Below are 27,151 nucleotides of genomic sequence, written 5' to 3'. Positions count from 1 at the left end.
ATATAGTAACGGGGTATATAAAAATATTATCTAAGTTATAATAATAAGATAGAGACCCATAAACCTACCACCCATCTTTTTAAAAACCCCACTAAGTGGACCTTAGGGCTCCCACCAACACCCCCTCCCCAATCACATCCCTCTTTCTCCTTCCCTGCTGCCATGGTCACCCACTCCCCTGGTCTTTGTGTTAACCATCATCTTGTTCATATGCTTTTTGCTTTCAACGTCATTTTCCATTTATGAGTAGATACTTTGGAATAAACTGAAAGGCAGAAATAAAGGATGTGAGCCATTGAACTACTAAAGTTTACTTGTGGGGAAACCATGGAAGATGGTCATGTGTGTGTGTTCAGTCATGTCTGACTCTTTGCAACCCACATTGGACTGTAGCCAGCCAGGCTCATCTGTCCATGGAATTTTTCAGGCAATAATACTGGAGCAGGTTGCCATTTCCTCCTCTAGGGATCTTCCCAACCCAGGGATCAAGCCTGTATCTCTTGCATCTCCTGCACTGGCAGGCGATTTCTTTACCACTGTGCCACCTAAAAAGATGGTCAATTCTCCCCATTTTACAGATGAGGAGACTGAGGCTTGAGAAGGCCCAAAGTCACACATTAGCAGGTAAAAATGCCAGGGCAAGAACTCAGAGTTGGTAGGCACTGTGTCACTAACTGTCAGGTCACAAATGAAACTTTGGTTTCATTCTCTCATTTGTTCAATAAGTGCTTACTATGAGCCAATCTAGGCTGGATACTGGCACCTGGTCCAGCTTCCAGTTCCATCCAACACTTGTATTCCCACTACAGTATCCTGACTTCAACTTGAATACCTCCCACAATGGGGAACTCTCTACCTCCCGAGGAAAATCTCGTTCTGGGAAGGAGGTTAGCAGATACTGGGGATGTGTCTGAAAGCTTTGGGTTCACAAACCACCTAGAGAGTCAATGCCCCTCGACTAAGAACAAATAGAAACTTCCATAGCCAGGCCTCAACTCCTCCCAGTGCCTCAGAGTTGGGTCCAGCTGCCTGTGTAACCTTGAACGAGTCCCTGATCTTGCCTGGACTTCAGTGCCCCCAGTTGCAGATTAACATGGAATTCTAGAACATTGAAGATGGACAGTCCTCCTGGGGATCAAGTGTGTGCCAATGCATTTGTCTCTCTGATGGGGTTTGTTGGAGGCCCAGAGAGGAAAGGAACTTGCCTGGGGATACCAGCAAGGAATAAGGGGCTAGAGCCAGGTCATAAGTCACGACCACAGTCAGGCTCCATTCAGCGCCAACTTTCTGATTCATGGAGGACTGGTTTGAGTTTATCAAGGTGCAAGGCACAACTGCTTCCCCAATCGATGAGGGCAGCAGAGGAAAACTGGAGCATGAAAGAGTGGAGGAGGTCAGTCACGAAGGACTTCCAGATGTTTAGAACAGAGAGCTGGGGCCAGGACTCCCACTACGTCCCAGGCCAGACTTAAGGCAATGACCCACCTAGAAGACCTAATAAATTTAAAAGTGGAACAAACAGCTATAAAACTGGGACTCCCGCCCCCCCCAAGTCCTATGTGTCTAGGCGCAGGTGCACTGCTACCCAGCCTGGCAGAGAGTGCCCCACTCCCCACTGACTGGGTATGACCATGAGTCCCTTCACTGGTCTGGCCTAAGTTATCCCTTCTGTTTTGGGAGAATAAAAAACCCTGCCCATGTAAAAGACTGCAGAACGGGGAGCGGTTCAGACACTGGCTTTGGCTTCAGAGGGACCTGATTCCCAGTCTAGGCTTCCTGGCTGCATGGAAACCTCTCTGAGCCTCAGTTTTCCACATGTGCCGAATTCAGAAAGTTGTTCTGAAGTTCATCTCAGCCAATGTAGGTGGCTCAGAAAACACTCTCCCTAGGCCTGGATCCATGCAAGGGGCCGGGGGACCTGTGGCAATTGGCTGATGGGAGGACCTGTTGTGCAGGACCGGTCATATCATTGCAAAATGAAAATACAGGCCCCTTATTCAAAAAGTAGTGAAGAAATGTCAAGACAGGGATAGCAGGGCAGGAAGCCAAGGGCAAGGTCTGGGCGACTACACGGCTCATGGGCCCGGGAAGCTGGCCCCGTATGTGGGGACATCTGGCATGGCTCAGACTCGGTTCAGGTTGAGGGGCTGAGGCCCTGACACCCTGGCTTCCACTAGCAAGTGGAGGGCCACCCGCTCTCCCCGGGGCTGCAGCTGGGATCACGACCACTGGGCCCGGCCACGCTCGGTGGCCATCGGAGGCGGCATGAAAGACCAACTGTTCTCCACCTCGTCCTACCCCGTTTTTATCTCATGCCATGCACACAGCACATAGTTGATTTCTTTCCGCAAAGAGCTTTTTTTTTTTTTTTTTTTTTTTCTTTTCCAAGGGCAACGCTGGAAAGCCATGTGGCTTTTATTGCTGGCAGGAATGTCTGAGGCGTTCCTCCACCACCACATGAAATGGAGCCGTAATCTTCATCTGCGTAAGGCCAAAGCCCCCGGTCTCCTCAGAGCCATCGGCCTCTGAGATTAATTAAGGCTTCACAAGGACTGACAGTCATTAGAACCTTTTTGGGGAGGTGGAAAATCCCTAATGGGACTGGCTGGGCCCGGGAGCCACTGGGTGGGCGGGGGGGTGGGGGGCGGGAGGAGGGCCTGCAGTGGAGAGGAAACTACCCTGGACCAGAGTCAGTGGGCGGCGGTGAGAGGGGGTCCAAGGCTCTGCCCTTGGCCTAGGCTGTGACCTTGAGCAAGACCCTTCCCCTCCCCAGGCCTTGGTTCCGCCCCTTGATAAACGGGAGATTTGGATATGCTATCTCAGAACCCTGTGGAGACTGACATTATAAAATCCTGAATCCTGCCCACAATTCTCATGCCAGGATTCTAATTCTATTCCATGACTGTAACTTCAAGCATCTGATTCTGGTCCATGAGAACAGAGTGTGGTAGTCAGGAACGTGGGCTCTGCAGCCAGTCTGCCTGGTTGGAATCTGAGCACCACAGTTTCCCAGCTGTGTGTCCTTGGGCAACTTACCTAGCCTCTCTGTCTTTGGTTTTCTCACCTGTAAAAGGGGGTGATAACTGTACCTCTCCCATAAAAGTACTGGGAGGCATGGATGAACTTAACTGCCATCAGTAATGATGAACAATGCTCAGAAATGTAATCGTGTGATTGCAATCCTATCCCCCAAATTGGTTTGGCATACCGATTTCTTGGAATCCCATTCTTGCCACCTGCTTAAGGTTTGGAGACATGTTGAACCTGGAAACTCTCCTATCTTTCTTCTACTCTGCAAGAGGAAACAGCCACTCAGAGAGCCCTTTCCCTCCATGACTGCCAGAGCTGAAGCCCTGTGGTGGGACTAGGGGAGGGCCATGCTCTTCCCGGAAACCATCTTGGGCTGCAAGACACTGGGCTCTCCTCTGCCCCCAACAGAAGAGTCCTCTGATTTGATGGGTCCAAAAGCGGGTCATTTGGCACCCACCCATTGCCGTGGATGGAGGAAGGCCCTGTGACCAGCCAGCAGGGGGGAGACAGAGCCCAACTCTGCACCAAGAAGTCATGTTAGAAGGGTCTTTGAAGGACTTCCCTGGCAGTCTAGTGGTTAGGACTTGGCAGTGGCCTCGGGTTCAATCCCTGGTCAGGGAACTAAGATCTCACAAAAACAACAACAAAGAAGGGCCCTCAAGACCTTCTTGTTTGAACCTCTCAGGTTCTGAGACCCAGAGGAAATTAGTTATTTACTGTCTGAACCTCAACTTCCCCATCTGTAAAATGGAGAAGACAAAATCTCAACCCTGCAGAAGCATTGTGAGGGTTAGTGATAACTGAGGTAGCACCCCCAGCACACGGCAGGAGTCTAATCAATTAGGGTAACTATTCATCATAGACCGAAGAGCTCTGCCAGAATTATTTCTGCTTTATAGATGACCATGGGCTTCCCTGGTGGGAAGCTCAGCACTAAAGAATCTGCCTGCCAATGCAAGAAACAGGGGTTTGATCCCCAGGTCGGGAAGATCTCCTGGAGGAGGGCATGGCAACCCACTCCAGTGTTCTTGCCTGGAAAATCCCATGGACAGAGGAACCTGGCGGGCTACAGTCCATGGGGGTTGCAAGAGTCGGACACGACTGAGAGACTAAACAACAACAACAGATGACCAAAGAGAGGAAAAAGAGGGCAGTAGGAAGACCAGATCCGGGGGGGGGAGCCGAAGCCAGAATCCACTTCCCCGGCCACTGATGGGGCCACCTCCTCTCCTCTGGCCAGGCTTGTGCTGAGACCAGCGCCCTGCCCTCCTTCCACCCTCTCCCTTTTGGAATCTGGGCATCCAGATGCCATGGGCATCCTTGCAGGGAAGCATGTCATTTCTCCTGGAGCAAGGGGTGGCAACCAGCCGGGGGGGGGGGTGGGGTGCAGTGTGGTTCTGGCCCAGGGTTCCACCTGCGGGGTTCCAGCAGGGTGGGCGGAAGTCAGGCCACCCCACTTTGGGGGCCACGCCGTGCTGCCCCCAGCCTTGCCAAGTCCTCTTCTTTTTCGGTGACACGGGTTAAGTCTCTCCCCATTCTGGACCTCAGTTGTTCCTATCTGTAAATTGGGGACTACAGCTGAGTCAGCCTCCTCTCAGGTGGGTTAGTTCCGAGGTGAAAGGAGAGCGGGCAGTGGGTGGGCCTCAGTGGACAACTCCTGGAGCCCCTTCCCTGAGTCCGAAGGGTCTGCTCATTTCCCAGTCCACAGCTATTTAACAGATGTCATTGCCTCTAGCCCCCCCCACCCTTTTGCAGTGAACCGTATTGAGGTCTTTCAGTATCCATCCATACGCCGGGCTCTTCCCGTTTCTTCATTTAACCAGTGCAAGGTCGGAGGGGGGAGGCAAGGAATGTACACAGCCATTTGGGGTGCCTCCTGTCCAAATTCTGAGTCAAACTGAGCTTTTAATCTGGTTCTGGTCCTCTTTAGCCAGAAAACCTTGGGCAATGTTCCTTTTCATTTAAACTGGCGTTAACACCTACCACAGACAATTGAGGGTTGAAAGACCACTTCAAGCCCAAACACAGTGCCGGTACATGGGAACGTCTCTGCTGACGTGGCTGTTACTGCTTTTCCACTTTACCATCCAGGGGACCAAGGTTCAGAGAGATGCAGGCCCTGGGCAGAAGTCCAACCAGCCAACGGCAGAGCCTGTAGCTGTGTCCTACCCACCGTCTTCTCCCCAGCTCCTCTCAGAATCTGGCCCTTTCCAAAAGAAAAAAAAATCTACAATTTGAGAGGACACCTGTCTTCCTGCTCCAGTCCTCTCAGCAGAAGCCTTCCTGAAAGGCTGCCCAGGGCGGGTGGCCTCAGAGCTGGATTCTCTAGGGTGAAGGCTCCCTGCCCTGAAGGTGACAACCCTTCAGCCACATTATTGTCTTTCATGACCCTTTCTCACTAATTATATATGTATATTTTATTATATAAATATTAATATTCCCTGGTGGCTCAGACAGTAAAGAATCCACCTGCGATGCAGACCTGGGTTCGGTCCCTAGGTTGGGAAGATCCCCTGGAGGAGGGCATGGCAACCCACTCCAGTATTCTCGCCGGGGGAATCCCCATGGACACAGGAACCTGGCGGCTACAGTCCATGGGGTCGCCAAGAGTCGGACACGGCTGAGCTACCCCCACTACCGGATAGCATATATATTAATATTAAAACTTACATATGTGTAAATGCATATATCTGAAATAAGGATGCAGACAAGCCCTAGTTTAATTAGCACAGTTGCTTTCTTATTCTTGCACATAGAACAACTGATGGTATATCTGATTTGGTGAAGCACAATACCCGTCCCCTTCAGGTTGTAAAATGGAACCATCAGAACAACCTCCGTTCACAGTAGAGGAGACTGAGGCAAATCGAGGGACAGGAATGTTCCTCCTGGAGTTCCAGGGCACAAGGCATGAAACAGGTTTCCCCATGGTTCCCTCTGGAGTGGGGGTGTGGAAGCCAGGTTGGGAGACGTCATTAGCTTCTAGCTGACAGTCCTCTGTGTTATTCACTGGACTAGGGCTCCTGGGAGCGGCTCCAGGGAATAAAGGGAACAACCACCTCCCGGGGAGGGAGAGGGGGCTAAGGCAAGTTTCAAGTTAGGAAAGTGTCTGCCTGTGGGGAGGTAGGGGGCGGGACCAATGGGTTTCCTGAAGGAGGGTCTGAGAGCCCAGGGGAAGGTGAGTCCTCAAGATCAAGACATGGGTAGTCCTATGGTGGTGGCTGAAAACCCTCCTGCAAGCTGCCTCTGCCTGGAGGCAGTCCTTAGTTCCCCTGGGGACCCCACCACCACCTCCAGGAGAACCATCCGGGACAGGACCACCATGGACCAGGCTCTGACTCGGCAAGCTTTAAATGTGAGGACTGGATATTTCACAAACAGAAAATGTAAGGCCCAGAGAGGGGAAGGGACTTGCCAAAGGCCGTGTACAAGGGGTGATCAGGACTTATTTTTGAGCATAACAGTACCAGCTTGCATGGATGGAGCACCACCTATGTGCCAGGCGTGTGCCAAGCACTTTACGCATGATTCTAAGAGACCACTGTTATTACTCCCACTTCACAGAAGAAACAGATGAGGCTTGGACAGTTTTAAGCAATTTACCCCAGATCACGGTAGGTGGTGGAAGAATTCAGGCAGGGGAACCACAGACCCAAGCTCCTTCCACAGCCAGTGAACCTCTTAGAAGGTTTTCCAGAGCATCTGCATCCACTACCTGCCACAGACGGGGGATCCTCACCCCTCCCCAGGCACTGGGACTCCCTGGGAATCAGACTCACTCTCAGAAGCTCTCTGGTGGGAGGGGAGACACGTGCAGGCACCTCACTGCCAGGAACGCAGCTGAAGCCCCTCCTAAACACCCTCCAGCAGCAGGAACGGGGCACCCAACACAGGATCATTCTGACTCCCTCCCCCTGGGGAAGGAGTGTCTCCCAGAACCCAGACTCTGCAAGGCCCCAGGTTATGTTTCTATTTACCTAGCTCTGGGCCAAGGTAGGTCCGCACGTCCTGGCTTCCTCTCCCTGTTGCAGACAACCTGGCATGCCCTTAGATGGGGGCTATTCGACAGTGTCTGTCAATGGGTCCCAGAGAAGAAGAAGGGATCCCTGTCCACACAAGATGGTGAAGGGAGAGATATCTGTGGGCCCCAGGGCGGGAAGTAGATTTCCAATTGAAACTGTCTTTTGAAAATGGGGAGAGACAGGGTGGGGAGAGGAGAGAGAGGTGTGATGCTAGGTCTGTCAGTCTAGGGTGGGGACAAAAATGGGTTGGTCTTAGGTTGAAATTGGGACCGAGTTGGTCTGTTCTTGTGTGTGCTCCTCCCCTGGGTTCCCCGAGAACAGGACAAGACTGCGCACGTCTACCAGAGAGAACGTTCTGCAGGGGGTCAGAGGGTGCCGGAATGCTCCGAGGTCTGAGATAAGGCACAGAGCGTCCACGTCCATGGGGGGCGGGGAGGGCAGCCTTCGATCTACCACAAAGCCACTGGTTTGTCCGATATGTGGCCGCACAGACGGTGAGGAATCGGGTGGGAGGGCGGCTTGTAGGAGCCGGCCGGTGGCGCCTGGTGCACATCTGTGCCCAGAACCTCCGCGGCTGGCAGAGTGCAGGCGTCAACTAGCGGTGGGTCCCGGGACTGCTCCTTGCCCCGCGGCCCCGGCGATCTCCGGCTGGGGACCCAAGTGTCTACAAACCCAGGTTTCCTGGTTCAGGCGCCCACCGGCAGCGAGCGCCTTTCTCTTGGGCTGGAGCCGTGCGGGCACTTGTGGCCAGGTGCTAAGACCCACAGGAGTCCTATCCTCAGGAAACCCATTTGTAAACCGGCCGTAGGACGAGAGGGAGAAATCAGGCGGAGAGACCAGGAAGGGAACGGCTGCAAACCAAAACCACTCAACAAATCGAATTTACAAACCCCAGATGCAGCGGGTCCTGACCCCCAAAGCCGCTCCGGGGCAGCATAGAGTCACCCGCCCTTCCTGGCCCCGGGCCCTACCTGGACAAGACAAGGTGGGCCTTTGCAGAGGGAAGCTCCCAGAGGTCGGACGCCCCAAGGCCCCTGTTCCTCACTTTCCTCCAGTTCTGCAGCCAGTGCCAGCGCTCCAGAGAGTGTGCAGGCCCCTCCTGGCGATCTGCAACTAAGTACAGGCTCTATAAAAAGGTCCAGCGAGGGACCTTCGTTGTCCCCGCTCTCTAAATGGTCTGAGGGGGACTGGTGTGAGGCTCTGACAGGGCTGAGGACCAGCTCTCCAGGTGGTCGAGGTTGGGTCAGGTTGGGTCGGTCTATCCTAGACCCGATACAGGGCTTGATTTCGTTTGGCAAAGACTAAGTGGCCCGCGATGGGTCAGATCCAGGGCGAGATCTTGCTGACGCCATCGGATCCTATGTTTCTCCGCTCGCTCCCGAGGCTTGGAATCCGTCGTTTTGCACCTGTCCAGGGCCGGAAACAACGAATATCCAACCCGATCTCCAAAACGGCGGGCAGACTCTGAACGCGTTCGTTTCCCAGACTCCAGGGGGTCCATCTGGGGCGATAATCCAGAGCGAATGGGGGCTTGATCTTTCCAGTCCTCCTCCTCTGTGTAGCCTGTCCCTAGGCCCGCTATCCCGGCGTAAGAGGCTGGAGAGGGGATCGTTTGCCTGTTTTGCCTCCGGGAGCGGTTGGGCCACGCGGTCGGGAAAGGGGAGAAGGGGAGAAGGGGAGAAGGAGCGAGGACCCCGGGCCGGCGAGCAGAAGGTGCCCCGGCAGAGCTGTCTGCGTTCTTGCCGCAGGGCCAGAGCGCACTGCCCGGGAAGACGTGGGCGTGGACCCGCGTGGGCCAGTTTGCATACACCGGGTGGATGAAAATTCCCTGCTTTGGAAGCCGGGGCCCTTATCCTTTGCAGCCTTTCCCGCGCGTTCTCTGCACGGTTTCCTTCTCATCACGAATTCTGGTCCTCTCCTACGAAGCAGGACGGCGTTTACATGCCCGCGGGGGGTTGGGGCTTGGGGGTTGGGGGAGCGATGGGGGAGTGGAAACGCTCGCGTTTTTCAGGCACCGTCGTGTTTTTCAAAGAGCCATAGGCCGACGACGCAGCGAGGCCTGCGCGATCCTGAAAGTCATTTTTGGAGGGGAGAGCGGAGAGGAATGGTGTTACTCGCCCCCACGCCGATGCGGGCACGGAGGGGACACTCTTCTCCCTGGCCCCGGGCCGCGAGGAAAGTTGCGCACGGCTCAGTGCTGCAGAGGCCTCTGGCTGGTGAGCGTCATCTCGTGTGCGGTGGAGTTTCTGGGGTCAAAATAATTTGCGGGACAGGTAGGGGCAGGGAAAAGGCACTCTGGGGCCGCTACCCGCTTGGTGTTACCGGACTTGAGGTCCGCCCCCCCTTCCCCGCGCAGTCCCCATCTTGGGGGTGGGGGGTGCAAGCTTCACAGGCCGAAAGCAGCTGGAGCTGGGGAGGCCTGGCTGCCGGCGGCCGGGAAGGGCACCCGAAGAAGCTGGGGGTGGGGGGCGGGTGGTGGCAGGAAGGACTAGACGTTTTAAACAAATTCTCAGCCTCGGCTCCAGCTCCCAGAACTCTGCAGGAGCCCAGGGCTGTCGCGCAGGGAGTCGGGGGGCCCAGACCGGACCCCGGGCGCCCTCCCCGGGCGGAGCCTTCCGCCCCTCCCCGTTGGGCGGCCTTCGGCGGCCCCCGTTCCTCCCCGGCAAGCGCAGCCGAGGTGCCCGCGATGGGGGCTCCCATTGGCTGCGCTACGCGTCGCTCGGGCCGGCCCCGCCCTCGCGGGCCCCCGGGGGTACTAACCCCGCGCGGGCGGCGGCGGCGGCGCGGCCACTCGGTTCTCGAGGATTTTGTTCTGGGGCTGCGGCCGCCCACTCGGTGGGGCGGCCGCGAGCGGGCTGCGGACGGCGGGCGGGCGGGCGGCGGGCCCCGCCGCAGCCTGAGCGAGGCCGCCGGGACCGCCGCGAAGAGCGGCCGCACGCGGGCCGCGCTACACCCCCAAGATGCGGGACTAGCGGGCCGGGCCAGAGGCGCGGCCGTCGGGGGGGCGGTGAGGCCTCGCGGCGGGCGTCCCCGGGCGCCGCCCCCCGCCACCCCACCCCATCCCACCCCACGCCCCGGCGACCTGAGGCCCCAGCCCGGCCGCTTCTGCTTTCCCGCTTCTCGCAGCGGCAGCAGCAGCAGCGGCCGCGGAGGAGAGGCGCCCGCGCCGGCCGCCCCCGGGGGAGCCGAGCCGCCGCCGCCGCCCGCCCGGCGCCCTGACGGCCGCTGTTATGCGTATTCCTGTAGACCCGAGCACCAGCCGCCGCTTCACACCTCCCTCCACGGCCTTCCCCTGCGGCGGCGGCGGCGGCGGCGGCGGCGGCAAGATGGGCGAGAACAGCGGCGCGCTGACCGCGCAGGCGGCCGTGGGCCCCGGCGGGCGCGCCCGACCCGAGGTGCGCTCGATGGTGGATGTGCTGGCGGACCACGCGGGCGAGCTCGTGCGCACAGACAGCCCCAACTTCCTCTGCTCCGTACTGCCCTCGCACTGGCGTTGCAACAAGACGCTGCCCGTCGCCTTCAAGGTGAGTGCGGGGGAGGCCCTTCACCCCCGGGCGGGAGGACACCGGCCAGGCAGCTCCGGGCGTCTCCGCTGCAGGAGTCAAAGCCCCGGAAAAGGGAGGGGAAGGGAGGCTCCCGAGAGACCCCAGGGGTGAGAGCCCGGCCGCCGGGCCCCCCGGAGCTTTTGCGCGCTCCACCCGGGGACTTGGGCATACACTCTAGAATGCACCCGGCACGGATGACTTTTTAAGGGCTTTGCCTTCTTCGGTCTTGGGGTGGTGGAGAAGAGGGGCCCTGCGGAGAGACCGTTGATGCGGAAACGGGCGGATGGGGTTTCGCTCTTCCCCAACCGGATCTCTCGGATACAGCCCTGCGGGCAGCGAGCAGGGCAGAGAGGAGCCCTGGGACCCGGGCGAGGACCCCGGAGGCGGGGTGCGGAGGGTGGGAGAGGGCCTACCCTCCCCTGCCCGCACCCCTCCTCCTGCACGGCTCTCAGAAAACACTTCCTGCTCACACCGTCAACTCCTGGCTTCTGAAATTTTACACCGGGAGGCTCCAGGCCGTGATGGGGGGCCCTGAACCCTAAACGATTGCTGGCCGGGAACCCGAATGTCAGACCGAGATTGGGGGAGGGGGGCGGTGCGCTCCCACCCCTGGCAGCCCCTAGTAGCCATCCCGAGGAGCTTTTTTCTCTTTGCTGGGGAGTAGGCGACTGTTTCATTTTCATTTTTTTTTAAGGGGGCAGCGAGATGAAACGAAAACGCCTTGGTTTTCCCCTAAACCTCTCACAGCTGCCGTGAGAAAGGGCAACGCAGGAAGGGCCAGCGGCTGGGGGTGGCGGGTGCCCAAGGTGGCTGGAAACAGCGGCTCCTGGCAGCCGAGGCCGTCTTCGGTCCCATTAAGACGCCTCCAAATTGGAAAAAGGGATGAGTGGCTCTTTGAGGTCTCCCGGGTGACATCTTAAAATACCACTGGGGAAAATCTCCCGGGGAGGAGGGGGAGGGGGAGGCCCGTGTGACTTTAATCCTCAGATCGGAGGTTTTACTGTCACTTGGAGCTTAAAAGGAATCTTTGAAATTAAAAGAAGACAGGATGTTGACAGGAAATCTGGCCTTTTTAATCAGACCCCAAACATTTTCTCCTTGAAATTTTTACCATCTGGATCCCTAGTCCCTGCACGCGGTGGCCACGTTTAAATGGCTGTGACTGCCTTTGCAGTCTGATTTCCTTTGCAAAAGGCATCTGCCTCTCCACGCTCCTTGGGGCCTGGGGTGGGGAAGACTGTGTTAGAGGGGCATCTCCACCTTCATTTTGCAATTCCCCAGCAGGTGCATCCTCCTGCTATCAGAAGCCCCTCTCTCACTTTAAAGGGGATTTCTGGGCAGCCCCTCTCAAAACAGCAGTTTGTTTTGCGTTTTGCATTTTCCCTGCATAACGAATTCAGGCTCTGCAGAGGCAGATAAACTGGGCCTGGGCCGCATTTCGGGGCCCCATTTCATACCCCAAAGGGCTCTTGCATTAATTGAATGTGGGGGAGCAGTCCCGTTATTGTTGTTGTTGATATTATTTTCACTCAGAGTCTCGGTTGCTAGGAGCATGTTGATTCCTCTTTTGCTCAAACTGAAGGGAAGAGAGGAACTGCACCCCAGGACATAGCGGCTGTGCTCATTCCTCGCTTTCACTTAGGTTTCATTGCATTGAAAGGATCAGTTCTTCGGGACGTGACTTAACCAGTTGATGTAGGATTTGGGTGTGGAAAGTAGAGATTTTTGCCTTCTGATTTTTGTGGTATTGGGGGTGGGGGCGCAAGTGTCTATCGTTTTTAAGCCTCTAATCCACCCCCACATTTGAAAAATCCGCACTGCGCCTGGGCCGCGTAGGGGAGCTGCTGACCCTGCCCCTCCCCTTCTTTCGCTGGCCTCTCCTACCTGCCTAAGCTGTCCCCCTGCCCCCGTGCCCTCAGGTGGTGGCGCTGGGGGACGTGCCGGATGGAACGGTGGTGACAGTGATGGCGGGCAACGACGAGAACTACTCCGCTGAGCTGCGCAACGCCTCGGCCGTCATGAAGAACCAGGTGGCCAGGTTCAATGACCTCCGCTTCGTGGGCCGCAGTGGGCGAGGTGAGCGGAAGGGCGACTTTGGCGATGGCAGAGGCGCAGGGAAGTAAGCTGAGAACGAGGTTTTGGGGTCCTTGCAGAAGCCCTCGAAGCAGGTCTCCAGGCCCAGCTCTGTCCAAAACAGCAGTTTGGAACTCCTTAAGGTGTTTCAGACCCTTTTGAAGACGTGGAGAAAGTTAGGGTCCTTGGCCAGAAAAGACACAGTTTTCTTCCCGTTTCTGGGGTTTACTAACTTGTGAAGCCTTCTGCGTCTCCCCTCTTTCCCAATTAAGCACCTCAGCCTCACAAAAGATGCTGGGAGATCGTGGACCAACAAGCTCAAAATGGGGCCTCGTGGGTCTTTATGGCGTGGCGCTTTACTTAGAAGCTGGTTTAGACAAATCCTTGGTCTTTGGGGCCCCGAACACCCCAACCACTCTCTCCACTGGGGTGGAGTCTCCCCGACACTTTGAGGCTGCCTCTCCCCAGCTGTGGTCTCCCGAAGCCACAGTTTCGCCAGCCCCTTTGAACCTTAAGGTGGTTTAGAAAAGAAAAAAAAAAAAACGAATGCAGTGCAGGATGCTGGGTGCTGGAAAGCAGAGCTTGAAGGCTGCCATCTTCCACTCTAGAAACAAGGCTGGTATGCCACCCTGCCTATCTGATCTTCCTGGGGCATTATGAGGGAAGGCAGGACCAGACGCCACTGTGGCTGCCGCCAGGGGCTATTGAGTGGGAGGCGGCTGGGACCTGAAACCCCATCATCACTTCTGGATTAAGAAATCCTAGAACCCCGGCCGGGGCGAAATGGAGACTTAAGGGCTTGCTGGCCCTTTAAGACCAGGCGGCCGAAAAGCTAAAAGCGGGGAGTGTCCTTTCCAGGCAACCAGCCGACCCCTCCAGCTTGTTAAGAAAGCTAGCTAGGTTCCCTCTGCTTCCAGTCTCCACAGAGGCTGAGGCAGAATTGTACTTTTCATCACCAATAAACAAGACCTTCTTAAGGTTTTAGTTCCCTCTGAGCCGCCAGCCCAGCTCGGAAACGGGCATCTGGGCACCATTTTTTCCTCTCCAGCCGTTCAATGTATACATACAAATGTCAAACATATTTTGACTTTTCAGCATTAATTAAAACCAGGGCATTATTTGCATGTAATAACTGTTTACTTGTTACTTTTTTATGAAACTGAAATAGTTTACATTCTTTCAAACATTTCCTGTTCCTGTTGGCTCCCTTCCCCACGCACAGATTTCTTTCAAACGTTGCCCTTAACTGGTTGCAGGTTGATGGATGGAAAATGTTTGCTTTTATGAATTAAGCTTTCATTGCTGCTCCTAATTAGTCTCCAAGCCCCCTTTGTCATTCCCAGTCTCTCAAGCCTTTTGCAACTTAATCCCAGCCCCAGCCCCAAGTGGAGAGTCGGGCCACTGGTCGGCGGGGGCTCGTTCGGGTGCGGTTGGGTGCGGTTGGGTCTCCGGCGGTGGCTGGGTCCAGCAGTGGCTGTGGAGGCCCCCTGGAGCTGCAGCAGAAGGGGCAGTCAGTGCTGGGAGCCCAGCGAAGCGTCAGGAGTGTCCCCCACTCCCTCTCCTGGAAAGTGACAAATTGGTTATTCTGTGTGTTCCTGAGACCTCACCTGGCCATCCCCTCCACTGAAAATTATTTCTTGGTAGTATTTATACCCACAGACCTGCACCCACCCCGCAAGGCCCACAGAGCGGGAGCTAGGTTTCCAAAGCATCATTCAGCCGCGGGCTCTTGGAGGAGGCACTGTGGAGGGAGGCTGGGATCCTGACTCTGGGAGGTGCAGGAGGTGGAGTTTACAAACTCCATTCTCTCTCCAATCTCAGTGGTCCTAGGAGGCAGAAGAGGCCTGAGTGGGAGTTCCGATGCCCATGGAACTCGATGAGCCTTGCAGACCTCGGAGGCTCATCAGTCAGCCTGGGCTTTGCGACCAACCAACCCGGTTCCAGTCCCAGCTCTGCTGGTGACTGGCTGGATAACACTGAGCAAATGGCTTACTAACCTCTGTGTGTCTCGGTTGTTGCCTCATCTGTAAAATGGGGCAATACTCGTACCTCCCTTGTGGGATTTCTTAGAGCATTAAGGAAACTGGTGCTAGTGTATCGGTTGGCACCTGCTGAGAACGGGATACAGGTTAGAGACTGTGTTACTTCAGGTGCCTGGGACTGGAGGAGACCTTTGAAGTCTCTTTGAGTGGTGACAGTCACTGATTCTCTGATTATGGTGTGGTTTGGGCGGGGGTGGGGGAAAACCAGAAGATGTGAATTGTTGAGTGGGAGAAGTGGAGGCGGCTGGCAGTGAGGAAGGAGGGCACAGGGGTCCTGTGGCATGCAGCCACACCTCTGCTGCGCCCAGCCTGCCCATTGGGAAATTCCCTCCCACGAACGCATCGGTCATTGACACAGACAGTTTGGGCCACGTTAGGAATCAGGACAGCCTGGGGTTTGGGACTCCAAGCGTTTCTCTGGCTCTCTGACTTCTGCCAGAACTTAAGAAGCCGGATGGAAACTTCTGTTCATCTCCTTGCTTTTTATCCCTTGATCCTGCCTTAATTCTAAGAAAGAGATTTCCTTGCAAGACATATACACAGAACTACCACAGAGCTCTCATGATAAGCCTGAAAGTGTAAACCAAGAGAAGAAAGGGAAGGAAACCAAGTCATTCTCCTGCAGTGATTAGGGCTGATGTCCCCGCCCTGCCAGACGCAGCACCCCTTCTCACAGAAGATTTTTGCAACATGCCCTCTACCATCCTACGGTTGAAATGTGCATGATATCGTCGTAATCTATCCACCTATATGCATTCTCAAAATTGATATAATTCCATAACTCTAATGGAGAGAAAGGAAAAGTAACTTATCACAATGTATCTATTTGAATATGTAAATGTTGGAGCAGACAGACACTGTGGGGTGGATGGATGTTTGCACCTCTAGCGGAAGCCCTGTGACCTCCAACCCTACAGGCCAGGTGTACGTGACTCAAAGTCTGAATGTGGCACCGTCGCCAGGGTCACAATTTGCTGAAGCTGTGAGAAATTTTTGGCAAAACTCTGAGCAAAAATTTTTTGAAACAATTAAGGAACTATCTTCTTGCCTGGAAAATTCAATAGATGTTAAAAGAGTGCAAAAACTTCTGTTTTATGTAAAACTGAGTTAGGCTCATGGCTCAGAGACTGTCTGTAAGCTGCTTTTCACACAGAAGGAGTGAATAATCCATTGCCTTGTGCAGTGCTTGATATTTGTATCTCCCCACCCACCACATCCCACCCCTTGAGGACCACGCACCATAAACTCCCAAAATGGCCCCTAGTCAAAGCTGTGGTTTTTAGCTGAGCACCAAAGAACTGATGCTTTTGAACTGTGGTGTTGGAGAAGACTCTTGAGAGTCCCTTGGACTGCAAGGAGATCCAACCAGTCCATCCTAAAGGAAATCAGTAAATATTCATTGGAAGGACTGATGCTGAAGCTGAAACTCCCAATACTTTGGCCACCTGAGGGGAAGAACTGACTCACTGGAAAAGACCCTGATGCTAGAAAAAATTGAAGGTAGAAGGAGAAGGGGACAACAGAAGATGAGGTGGTTGGGTGGCATCACTGACTCAATGGACCTGAGTTTGAGTAAACTTCGGGAGCTGGTGATGGACAGGGACGCCTGGCGTGCTATAGTCCCTGGGGTCGCAAAGAGTCAGACACGACTGACTGGCTGAACTGAACTGAACTGAACTGAGGAGGGGGCTACTGGCCTAGGTGAAGATGAAAAGAACTGAACTGTCATGAACTGGTTAAAAAGAAACCTCAGTGTGTGGCAAGAAATTTGGAATGCGATTGTGGACACAGGCTTAGGGGGACCGCTGGTGGGAGAGGAGTAGATGGCTTCTTGGTCGACCCTGAACAAATCCAGAGGCCCCCAGAGATGCGTCCTCCCCCTGTCCATGAAGCCCCAGGGGCGGGGACTCGTTCCACAGGAACCCAGGCCTAGAGGGACAGAGACTTGCCCAGCACCACACTGCCAGACCTCACCACGTTCTGCTGCATTCAGCAACCGAAACCCGGGTCCTCTGGCGAAGTCTGGACGCCGTTCTCAGCCCCACAGAGCAGCAATCTCCAGACTAGGACTCCGGCCCCCACTTGCAGGGCCACCTGCCCACAGTCCAGGAGTTGCACCTTGATGTGCAAGTGAGCCTGGGATTCCTGCACAAAGTCCTCTCGGCTTCCTGCCCTTAAGAGACGGCTGGATGGGTTTGCTGCCAGGCACAGAGAGAGGCGAGGGGTGCTCTGGGAGATGGCTTCCCCCACCTCTGGTTCGCGGAGGTGGGGGGCGCAGCCTCCTGTGGCTCCTGACACCTGACCCCTCCCACTCCTGCTCCCAGGTCCCAGCTCCTCCCTCCCTCCTCTCTGTGGGTACCTGGGAAGGGTGGTGTCAGGCCTAGAAACTGGGAGGAAGCTGTTGAGGTGGGCTGGTGATGTCAGGGCTGGCCTGTGGCTTGCTGCCTAGTGGGGTGGAGTTTTTCACACCCAAGGAGTAGATGCTTAGGGTCATTGTGGCGGGTTAGGCTCCAGTAAGTGCTAACCTTTCCAGGTTCTGCTTGGTTATCGTGTGACCTGGCCAACTCATTGCCCTGCTGTGAGCCTCAGTTTTCTCATCTGTAAAATGGGAGCAGTAACCTCTGCCCTTAATTCATTTCACAAACATTCTTTGGGCACATGCTGTGTGCCAGATGCTGTCCTAGGGGCTGGGGACAGAGCAATGAAGACAAATATTCTGGCCCCCACTGAGCGTATCATCTACTTGTTCAGTTGCTCAGTCGTGTCTGGCTCTTTGCGACCCCATGGACTGCAGCACACCAGGCTTCCCTGTCCTTCACTACCTCCCAGAGTTTGCTCAGACTCCTGTCCATTGAGTTGATGATGCCTTTCGACCATTTCATCTAGTGGAGGGAGACAAGATAAACAAGTAGATGGATTATTAGCAGTAATAAACCTTAGGAGGAAATTCAAGCCTAGCAAGTGGAAGTGGGAAGGTCTGTGATGCTTCACAGTGAGCTTCTTAACCTTTCATCGCTCCAGGAACCCCTTTAACAGTCTCAGAATAGTGTTTTTCAACCTAGAGGGGTGGGATGGAGCGGGAGGTGGGAGGGAAGTTCAAGAGGGAGGGGACATATGTATACCTACGGCTGATTCATGTTGATGTGTGGCAGACATTTATACAATATTGCAAAGCAATTATCCTCTAATTAAAAATAATTTTTTTAGAAAGTGGACCATGAAAAAAAAAAGAATGAGATAAAATGCAAAGGATGGTGATGAAAGCCAATTAGATTAAAACACAGTTAGCAAAACATTTTTTTTTATGTGATAAATATGCTGTCTTGTTAGCCTGTTAAATAGCAAGATCTAGCAATGGGTTTGATGATGACTATGACTTTGAAGTTGTGACGTGCACAAAAGATATTTAAAGAAATCTGCACCGTCTGTAACGTGATATGTTAGTATCTGTGACGTCTGTTGGCGACAAGGTCACGGAGACTGCTGTCATGCCTCTGTGGTTTGTTGCCTACGTTCATCCTTCAGAGAGATGCTACATTCCAGGTGGAGGCTAGGGAAGACACAGTTGCTGTCCTTTTCTTTTTTTCCTATCGCACTTCTCAAGCCCGCTCAATTCTAAGAGGCGTGCCAGGATAAAAATGCCTCCTTTAGATGAAGTGACCCGGGAGGGCCTCCCTGGGAAGGTGACTTTTCAGTGACGACCTGAAGCAAGTGAGGTTAAACGCAGAGGGCTTCAGTGATCTGGCAAGTGCAGGGACCCCGCAGCCCATTGGCTCTGGGCTGGCCACCTAAACCACCCTGGTACCAGGGAGGCAATGGGAAGGGTCAGAAGCCCAGTGACCTCTGGACAGTGCCTGACTGGTTAGGGAGAGGGTCCAGCAGGGAATGGACCTCAGAATGAGAGGAAGCAGTAATGGGGCAGAAGGGTCCCTGGGAGGGGGTGGGCGGAGAGCCTGAGGCCAAGAGACTTTCTGCACGCCCTGTTTCCAGAAGCCATGGAAGTGCCCCTGTGGTCTGAGAGTGAGGGGCCAGGCTAGTTTCTCTGGCCCAGACGCCAGGTCAGACGCAGGTGCATTTCCATCCCTGCCTCCAGCCGCCAGTTCTGGAAAGTTCCTCCACAGAGGCCCCTCTCTGCCCCAGTTCGAGTCACACCTCAATTTAAACGGCTACCCTTACCCTGCTCCTTCCCACACACACACACTCTCCCAGGCTCAGAAGCCCCCATTGGTGTGGCCCCAGCAGCCTGACTGGTTTTTTTTTTTTTTTTTTTTTATCCAAGTATCTTTGCTTTTAGGGGCTTCCCTGGTTGTGACTCGTGGAGTCGCAGAGTTGGACAGGACTGAGCGACTGAACTGAACTGGTAACTCAGACAGTAAAGAACCTGCCTGCAATGCAGGACACCCGGGTTCGATCCCTGGGTGGGGGAGATCCCCTGCAGAAGAGAATGGCCACCCACTCCAGTATTCTTGCCTGAAAGATCCCGTGGACGGGGAGCCTGGGGGGCTACAGTCCATGGTGTCACAAAGAGTCAGACATGATCGAGCGACTGACACACACATCCTTGCTTCACAGTGCTGTTAGTTTCTGCTGTAAAGCAAAGTGAATCAGCTATATGTGTACATATATCCCCTCTTTTTTTTTTTTTTTTTTTTCGGATTTCCTTTCCATTTAGGTCACTGCAGAGCATTGAGTAGAGTTCCCTGTCTATACAGTAGGTTCTCATTATCCTACTGCTGCTGCTGCTAAGTCGCTTCAGTCGTGGCCGACTCTGTGCGACCCCATGGACGGCAGCCCACACGGCTCCCCCGTCCCTGGGATTCTCCAGGCAAGAACACTGGAGTGGGTTGCCATTTTCTTCTCCAGTGCATGAAAGTGAAAAGTGAAAGTGAAGTCGCTCAGTTGTGTCCGACTCCCAGCGACCCCATGGACTGCAGCCCACCAGGCTCCTCCGTCCATGGGATTTTCCAGGCAAGAGGACTGGAGTGGGGTGCCATCGCCTTCTCCTCTCATTATCCTAGTCTCTATGTTATACATAGTAGTGTGTATATGCCAGTCGTAATCTCCCAGTTCATCCCACCCACTCTTGCCCTGTGGTGTCCATACATTTGTTCTCTTTGTCTGTATCTCTGTGTCTGCTTTGCAAATAGGTTCACCTGTATCATTTCTCTAGAATTCACATATATGTGCTAATATACGCTATTTGTTTTTCTCTTTCTGACTTCCTTTGGTCCGTGTGACAGTCTCTAGGTCCATCCATGTCTCTGCAAATGGCACAGTTTTGTGCCTTTTTATGGCTGTTTTCTTTTGCGCTGGGTTGTCCTGTTTCTGGGGCTGGAATTTTCACTCCCATCACTGGATCATCAAGTACCAGCCATGCTAAGCTGGCTATTGGTCCCTCCCACCGACACACACTCCTCAAACTTTTGTCTCCCACCTGTGAAGTGGGAATGTGGAATTGGGTCTGCCTGTCCTGGATGGGTGTTGAGAAAATGAGGACAGCCCTGGGGGACGCAGGTGCACAGAGCCACTGGCCGCTGCCCTCGGGGGGTCCCCAGGCACGTAACTGGGGACCAGAGGTAGGGGTCTCAGAGGCAGAGCAGAAGGAGGCCAGTGCGACTTGGGGTTCAGTATCCTCGCGCACCCCCCACCCCCCAACCTCATATATCGTGGAGACTTCGATGAAATGGAGAACAGGGCAGGAAAGGAGACTCCAACTTCAGAAAAGGTGCTGGGAAAATTAGGTTGCCCTTTGAGGAAAAACCTTTACCTTCTACCAGGCCAACCGGTAAATCCCTAGAAGAATCAAAGAGCGATGTAAGAGTTCGAGAGGATGATATTGATCGAAGGTACCCTTTATCTGCTTGTTCCACGGGGAAACCTCCCCAAACATGAAAAGACAGGAGCAGTCACCAATCAAGAGGCAGAACTGAAAATGCAAATCAGCTCGGAGTCAGAAAGCGAAATCTAAGGGCCAGTGAAGTGGGAGACCGATTGCCACAAACAGGACAAGGAGAGTGTTAAGAAGCTTGCTAGAGAGCGGGGTGTGTGTGTGTGTGTGTTTAAGGCGTTAAAACCTTACAACTCTGGAAGACCGTGAAGCAGTCATTTGTGTTGGATGAGAACAGATGATAAACACATGAAACGTTTCAGTCTCACTGATAATAGAACAAAGGTGTTGAAGTTAAGAGCGTTTCAGAGATCTTCCGCCTTGATAGACTTGGTCCTGAAGATGCTGAGCACATCACAGTAGACTCGGCCCCATTCCGATCACCATGCTTCTCTCTGGAGAGTCATCTCACTGCGGAGATCAGGGCCCCTGAATCCATCTCAGCCCTCTGATGCGATGAAATCACTCACCGCTGCCTGGAGTCTAATCTAAGGAAATAAGCAGAGGTGTAGACAAAGATTTTTATAAACAGAAGGTCACTTTCCTTTTATTTTAAACGGTAACACAAAAATCATGATTTTTAAAGTTTTTTTTTCTCCTCCTTAGGAATTTTGAATGGAGACTTTTGGGGCCAAATGTCTATCTAAAAATAGAACAGAGTTCTGGAAATAACAGTTGTGTCTACAAATGAAATGTCTGTAGCTCCCAAATCAGTCCTTTTTCAAGCCCCAGTTGCACATGCCAATAAGAAATGAGCAGCAGCATAAATACCCAAGATAAGGAGACGGATAAATAAAAGATGAGGCTTCCATGAGTGGAAATATTTTGCAGCCATTAAAAATGAAGTTTATGAAGAATTTTTAATGACATAAGTGCTTATGATGTGATGTTAAGTGAACAGAAAAAAAAAAAAGAGGGTACGGAAATATTTACTTTAGTGTCATTTTTACAACTGTGTAAAAACACACACTCGCCCGAAAAGGGTTGCAGGAGAGAACAGTCAAATGTTAATAGTGTTTCTCTCTAGTTAGTGGAACTGTGGGTGGTTTCTTCTTTTTTTTGTATTTTCTGTATTCTCAAATTTTTCTCTAAAGGTTATGAATTATTTTCAGGAAAAAACATGTACCTATCCTGGCTCCCCTCCCCAAAATCCTGAGAGTCTCTGAGGAATAGCACAAAGGCCAAAAAACAGGGAAGAAATAAGCCAGGGAGGCCAGAACGCAGGGCAGGGGGAATGTGATCAAATGGGTGCCAGGCCTCCAGGGGGCCTTGAATGCCAAGCCCAGCAGCTTGATGTTCACTCAGAGCCCTCTCTTTACCTCGGGGTCACAGGAGAGAGACCGGCCCTTCTGGAAGATGAGGGCTTCAGGCTGTTGTGAATAGCTTCCTGGTGCCAACCTCCTGCCTTTATTTCCGCCCCAGGTAAGAGTTTCACGCTGACCATCACCGTGTTCACCAACCCCACGCAAGTGGCCACCTACCATCGCGCCATCAAAGTGACCGTGGATGGACCCCGGGAGCCTAGACGTAAGTGCCAAAGCCATTGAGCCAACTGGGTTGGGGAGGAGGGCCCAGTGGGGTCACCAGAGTCAGGCAGATGGCACTGGATCCCTGGAGCCGTGGGGGACTGCAGTCCTGCCGCTCAACTCTGCACCCCGGCCTCCCTGCAGTACGTGCTGATGCTAAGCCTGGGGCTGTAGGAAGCCAGGCTGCAAAGGGGAGGTGATGGAATCAGCTTGACCTCCACCCTGCCACCCCGAGTTGACTGCCCATTGGGGGGAATATGGAAAGGAAAGAATGGAAAAGACTGCAGAGAGGGCATTGTGTGTTTGGGGTGGAGATGGGGCCAGGTTGGCTTGACTCCACCCCAGCTTCCTCTGCCAGCGTGGGAGGGAGGGAGCACGCGAAGCAGGTGCTGCTTGGGGTGCGAGGCCATATCCCCTCCTTGGAAACCCTTCCTTTGAATCTCAGGGTGTGACTTAAGTCTCATAGAGCCCAGACACTCTGACCCCAGGACCCACCTCTTGAGATAGGAATGCAGATCTGATTCCGCAAATGTTTATTGAGCACGTATTCTCTGCAGGGAGCAGGGCATCTGTGCATTTTAGCATCAAAGAAGGTTTCTGTTTCGTTGCTTCTGCCTGCTGGATGACCCAGAGTTTCAGATTCAGATTAGGGAAACCGGAGGAGCAGCTGCCACTGTGGGCCAGAGACCAGTGTTTCCTGAATGAATGAGGGAATGAATGAATGAAACAAAGAAGCAGCCAGTCATCTCTGGACTGGTTGCTTCCTGACCTCAGAGCAGAGCTCTTATGTGGACTGGCCCCGACTTGTGGCATGATCGATGTATTGAGGCCCTTTACAGTTTAGAAAACCCTCTCACATTTCTTGTCTCATGGGATTCTGAACCAGGGGGTCACTGGGTTCCCAGAAGGAGGAATCCAGCCCTGGGGATGTTGGGAACCTGGCCAGGGCCTCACACTGTCTTAGGTGTAGGGAGGTGCCCTGTCTTCCCACAAATAGCTTTCAGTTCCAATTCCAGGCCTAAGTGGGCCTGAGGAAGGAGGCTGGGAAGGCGCTGTGGCTGTGCAAGGGCAGCCTCAGTGAGGACCAGCCAGGCCTGGCCCTGGGCCACTCTCCCCTTGGGGAATCAGGCCTGGCCCCCTGATCTGTCCAGCCCACGCCAGCACCTGGCCACCGGGAAAGGGCTCAGAGCTGGGTCTTACAGCCCTGGAAGTGTTTCCCTGCAGGCTTGTCAAGGCCACCTCCTCTAACCCCCTCCACCCAGGCTCCTGATCACAGTCATCAGGCCCAAGTGATTCACCTCCCAGCTGGCACCTGCCCTGGCCAAATTCCTGCTGGTTCCTTCCTGCAGGGATTAGATGTGGATGGGCCCATGACTATGACCTTGGGCTTTGTGACTCAAGAGAAGTCTTGTCTCCTTTTTGGTCTTGGTTTTGTCATCTGTGAACGAGGTCAGTGACCCCAAGAGTCTCAAGGCGGTGATGTCTGGGAAGCCCTTGTGAGCCACAGGTGCCTGGTACAGAGAGCAGATTCTGACCCGGCTTGCCTGGCCGGGGGACCTTGGGGCAGTCCTTGACCTCTCTGCTCCTCGGCTGCCTCCTCCAGGAAGTGGGATGATACCTCCCAGCCTGCTGGCCAGTGATGGCATGTGGATAGTATCTGGCTGTAGCAGTGGGAGGGTCCTTGTGAGTCTCTGGATCCCCGGTGTTCTGTTAATCCTTGTTGTCTGGCTTCCCCTATACTCCCACCACCACCACCACCACCACCATTGGTCAATGGTTGAACCTTTCTTGGTCAGCAGCAGGGTGGCTGCTGAGAAACCCAGGTCATAGTAATAGAGGTATTGAGTCTCTGATGAAGGAGGTGCTGTTTTACTGTAAGTCTCCAGGGGCTGAATCAGGATGAATGGGAGCCACAGTTGGGCTCAGCATGATGCTGAGCACTGAGGAGCCACTCCATAAAGCGGCGAGCTTCCGTGCATAGAGGCCGGTGGGCAGGGGACTTGGAGCTTGATGGGAAGGGTCCCAGGACCCAGCCAATGCCTGGATCCCTCAGATTCCAGAAGGGTCCAATGCCTGGACCCGCTGTGTTCAGCCCTGCCCGGCCCAGAGCTGCCCACCCTCCCCAACTAAGGCCGCTGGATGAGGAAGGAGGCTCAGCTCTCTGCCCTTGAGAGCCCCCCAGTCGAGTCCTTGTCTGCTCGTCTCTCCCTAGGTCTCCCACACCTGAGACAGCCCCTTCCTGGGGTGAGCTGGTTGGGGCAGGGATGGCATAGTTGGAGGCAGCAAGAGGAAAGGAACGAAGCTGGGCTCTGAAAGACCCTGGAGTCAGAAGCAAGTCAGTGTGGGCCAGATCAGTGGTTTTAAAGCAGTTTCTTGAAACAAAATCTTGGTTGTTGTTCAGACACTAAGTCATATCCAACTTTGCAACCCCATGGACTGCAGCACTCGCCAGGCTTCCCTGTCCTTCACTGTCTCCAGGAGCTTGCTCAGATTCATGTCCATTGAGTTGGTGATGCCATCCAACCATCTTATCCTTTGCCGCCCTCTGATCTTAGCAGAAGCTCATTTATAGAAAAGGGCGAATGTGGGAGGTGGCCCTCCTGGTCTCCTCCCCTCTGCCCGGCCCTCAGGGCGGGTCTCCCCAGCACCCCTGGTTCCAGCTCCAACCTGGCCTGCACTCGGCCACCTTTGGACACCGCCGCCTCCTTTCTCAGCTTCCATTTCCCCACCTGTAAGTGGTCAGAGGCCGGCTCAGCTGCGTTTGGTCAGCGAGCGTTCCCGGGATGCTGGGCCCTTTGCAGAGTCTCTTTTGGGGAGGGCTGCGCTGTGCGCCACGTAGGATCTCAGTTCCCAGACCAGGGGTCAAGCCTGCGCCCCTGCAGTGCAAGTGTCTTAACCACTGGACTGCCAGAGAAGTCCCCCAGAGTCTCTCACCTGATCCTCAACTACCCCAGGAGGAGACATGCCGGCAGACAAAGCCGCTTGCCCCAGGGTGAGCTTCGGTACACCCTTGGGGCTCCACCCGGGGCTCAGGGAAGCCAGGGCTGCATGGAAGGGGCTTCCAAGCCCAGTGTGCTCATCTGTAAGGCAGGGATGGCGTTAGCTTGTGCTGTGGGGAGCTGTGAGCGTTGCATGAGTCTGTCGCTGACTGGCTCTCAAGACTCTCCTGATGGATGTTCGCCGGGTTTTCCTTCTGGGCTTTTCTCCTGCTTTGGGACCGCACCCCCACCCCAACCCCATGTGAGGGCTGAGCCTTCTGTGGGGAGGAATGGGAGTCGAGGCTGGTCCCGGGAGCCAGGGAGCGGGCGCCTTGCAGCTCCCCGAGGCCTGGCTGTGGGTTCTGTGGCTGGGTCGTTCCCCTCCGCTGCCCTGCAGAGCGTGCCCAGTCTGCAGCCAGGTGGCCAGCTGGGTTTGAAGGCTGGCTTGGTGGCTTCCTGCCTGTGTGGCCTTGGTTTCCGAGGTTCTCAGGGCTGGTGTCCCTCAGAGTCACCAGGGGCTGGTTACGAAGCAGGTGGAGCAGGATCCTGAAACATGGTGGCAGGCGGGGTCGTGCTCGAGCGGGCCTGGGCTGGACCACAGTTGGGAACTACTCACCCCATCTCCCAGGCTCACGGGTGTTGTACTTGAGAGGGCTTCCTTGGTGGTTCAGGCCATAAAGAATCTGCCTGCAATGCAGGAGACCCAGGTTCGATCCCTGGATCAGGAAGATCACTGGAGAAGGAAACAGCTACCCACTCCAGTAATCTTGCCTGGGAAATCCCAAGGACAGAGGAGCCTGGCGGGCTACAGTTGCAAACTCAGTTGCAAACACTGAGGTTGCAAAGTGTTGGACACAACTGAGCAACTAACACACACTTGGAAGGGTGGGGCACAGGTTCCTCACTGAGGCACCGGCCCATCTTGCCTGGGGCGGGAGTGGGGGTCGGGTCTTTTCTTCCCCAAAATATACATGGGATGATTTCAACAAATACTACTTTCCTGGGGCCCGACCCTGTATCAGGCATTGTTCTAGAAACTGAGGAGGCTGCACTGAACCCAACAGACCAGGTTCTGGCCCTCCCAGGTCTCACACACTTGGGGTGGGGAGAGATGGTAAGTCATGCTGCTATCACCACGGCCGTGAAGCCCAGATCTGACGTGTGACTGGGCCCCCTCCACCCTCCTCTCCTCCGCCTTCCTCTTTGCTTACCCCACTCTGGCCGCGCTGGCCTCTTGGCCTTTGCCCCGCTGTTCCCTCTACCTGGACATGCCTCTCCTGACAGCCCTGGACACACAGACATCCCCGTTCCCCTAAACTTCCTGTCTTTCGTTTTATTGTCACCTTCTAAGATGCTATATAGCTCACGCATTTATTTCACCTATTTTTCATCTTCCCTGATTACTGTTTGTGCCCCACCCCCACCCCAGGGGGGTGGGTGGTCCTTTGCTTTGCCAGACATTGATGTAGACCCTGGAACACAGACGTGAGCACGTCGTCGGTGTTCAGTAGGTAGTTGTTGAATGGATAAACGAGGTAAAACAAATGATTTAGCTAGATTTCTGGTAGTGAGAAGTCCTGCAGAGACAACCGAAGCTGGGGGAGGGGTGGAGCGAGCAGGGCTGGGACCCACAGGGAAGTGTCACCTCCTGAAGAGGTGATGTTGGAGCAGAGGCCTGAAGGAGGTGAGCACACAGCCACGGGGGCGGCTGGGAGCTAGAGACAGCATGGGCAGGCCAAGTGACCCTGAGCCGGCCACCAACCTCAGGTCGCCACAGTTCCATCCTCCATTCCAGGTGTGGGCACTGGAGGGGTGCCCAGGATGCCCACCCCCAGGGAGTGCACCCAACAGGCAGGAAAGGGTTAACCTCAGACCTCCTGTGCTCCCCGGATGAGGGTCCTGGCTCCCAGTTCCCACCTACCCACCCACCCCCAGGGAGTGCATCCAGCAGGAGGGAAGGGGTTAACCTCAGACCTCCGGGGCTGCCCCCTAATTAGGCCCAGGCCGCTGGAAGCCCCAGTTGTGGCCCCAGGAGGGACCCGCTGGCC

At 54.6% G+C, this 27,151-nt stretch overlaps 1 protein-coding gene across 1 annotated transcript in view; it reads left to right on the top strand.

The window, feature by feature from the left end:
* The window catches only part of RUNX3 (RUNX family transcription factor 3), a 64,659-nt gene that overhangs the window by 22,952 nt on the left and 14,556 nt on the right, over nt 1–27,151 (top strand). The window contains exons 2-4 of the mRNA XM_070383114.1: nt 10,299–10,576; nt 12,517–12,673; nt 22,022–22,126. Of these exons, the coding sequence (XP_070239215.1) occupies nt 10,299–10,576; nt 12,517–12,673; nt 22,022–22,126 (540 nt within the window). The remainder of the gene's footprint in view (nt 1–10,298; nt 10,577–12,516; nt 12,674–22,021; nt 22,127–27,151) is intronic.

Source organism: Bos mutus, chromosome 2 (assembly GCF_027580195.1).
Source record: "Bos mutus isolate GX-2022 chromosome 2, NWIPB_WYAK_1.1, whole genome shotgun sequence".
In the NCBI taxonomy this organism is placed as follows: domain Eukaryota; kingdom Metazoa; phylum Chordata; class Mammalia; order Artiodactyla; family Bovidae; genus Bos; species Bos mutus.
The sequence above is the reverse complement of the archived record's forward strand: the minus strand, read 5'-3'. Positions and strand labels throughout refer to the sequence as shown.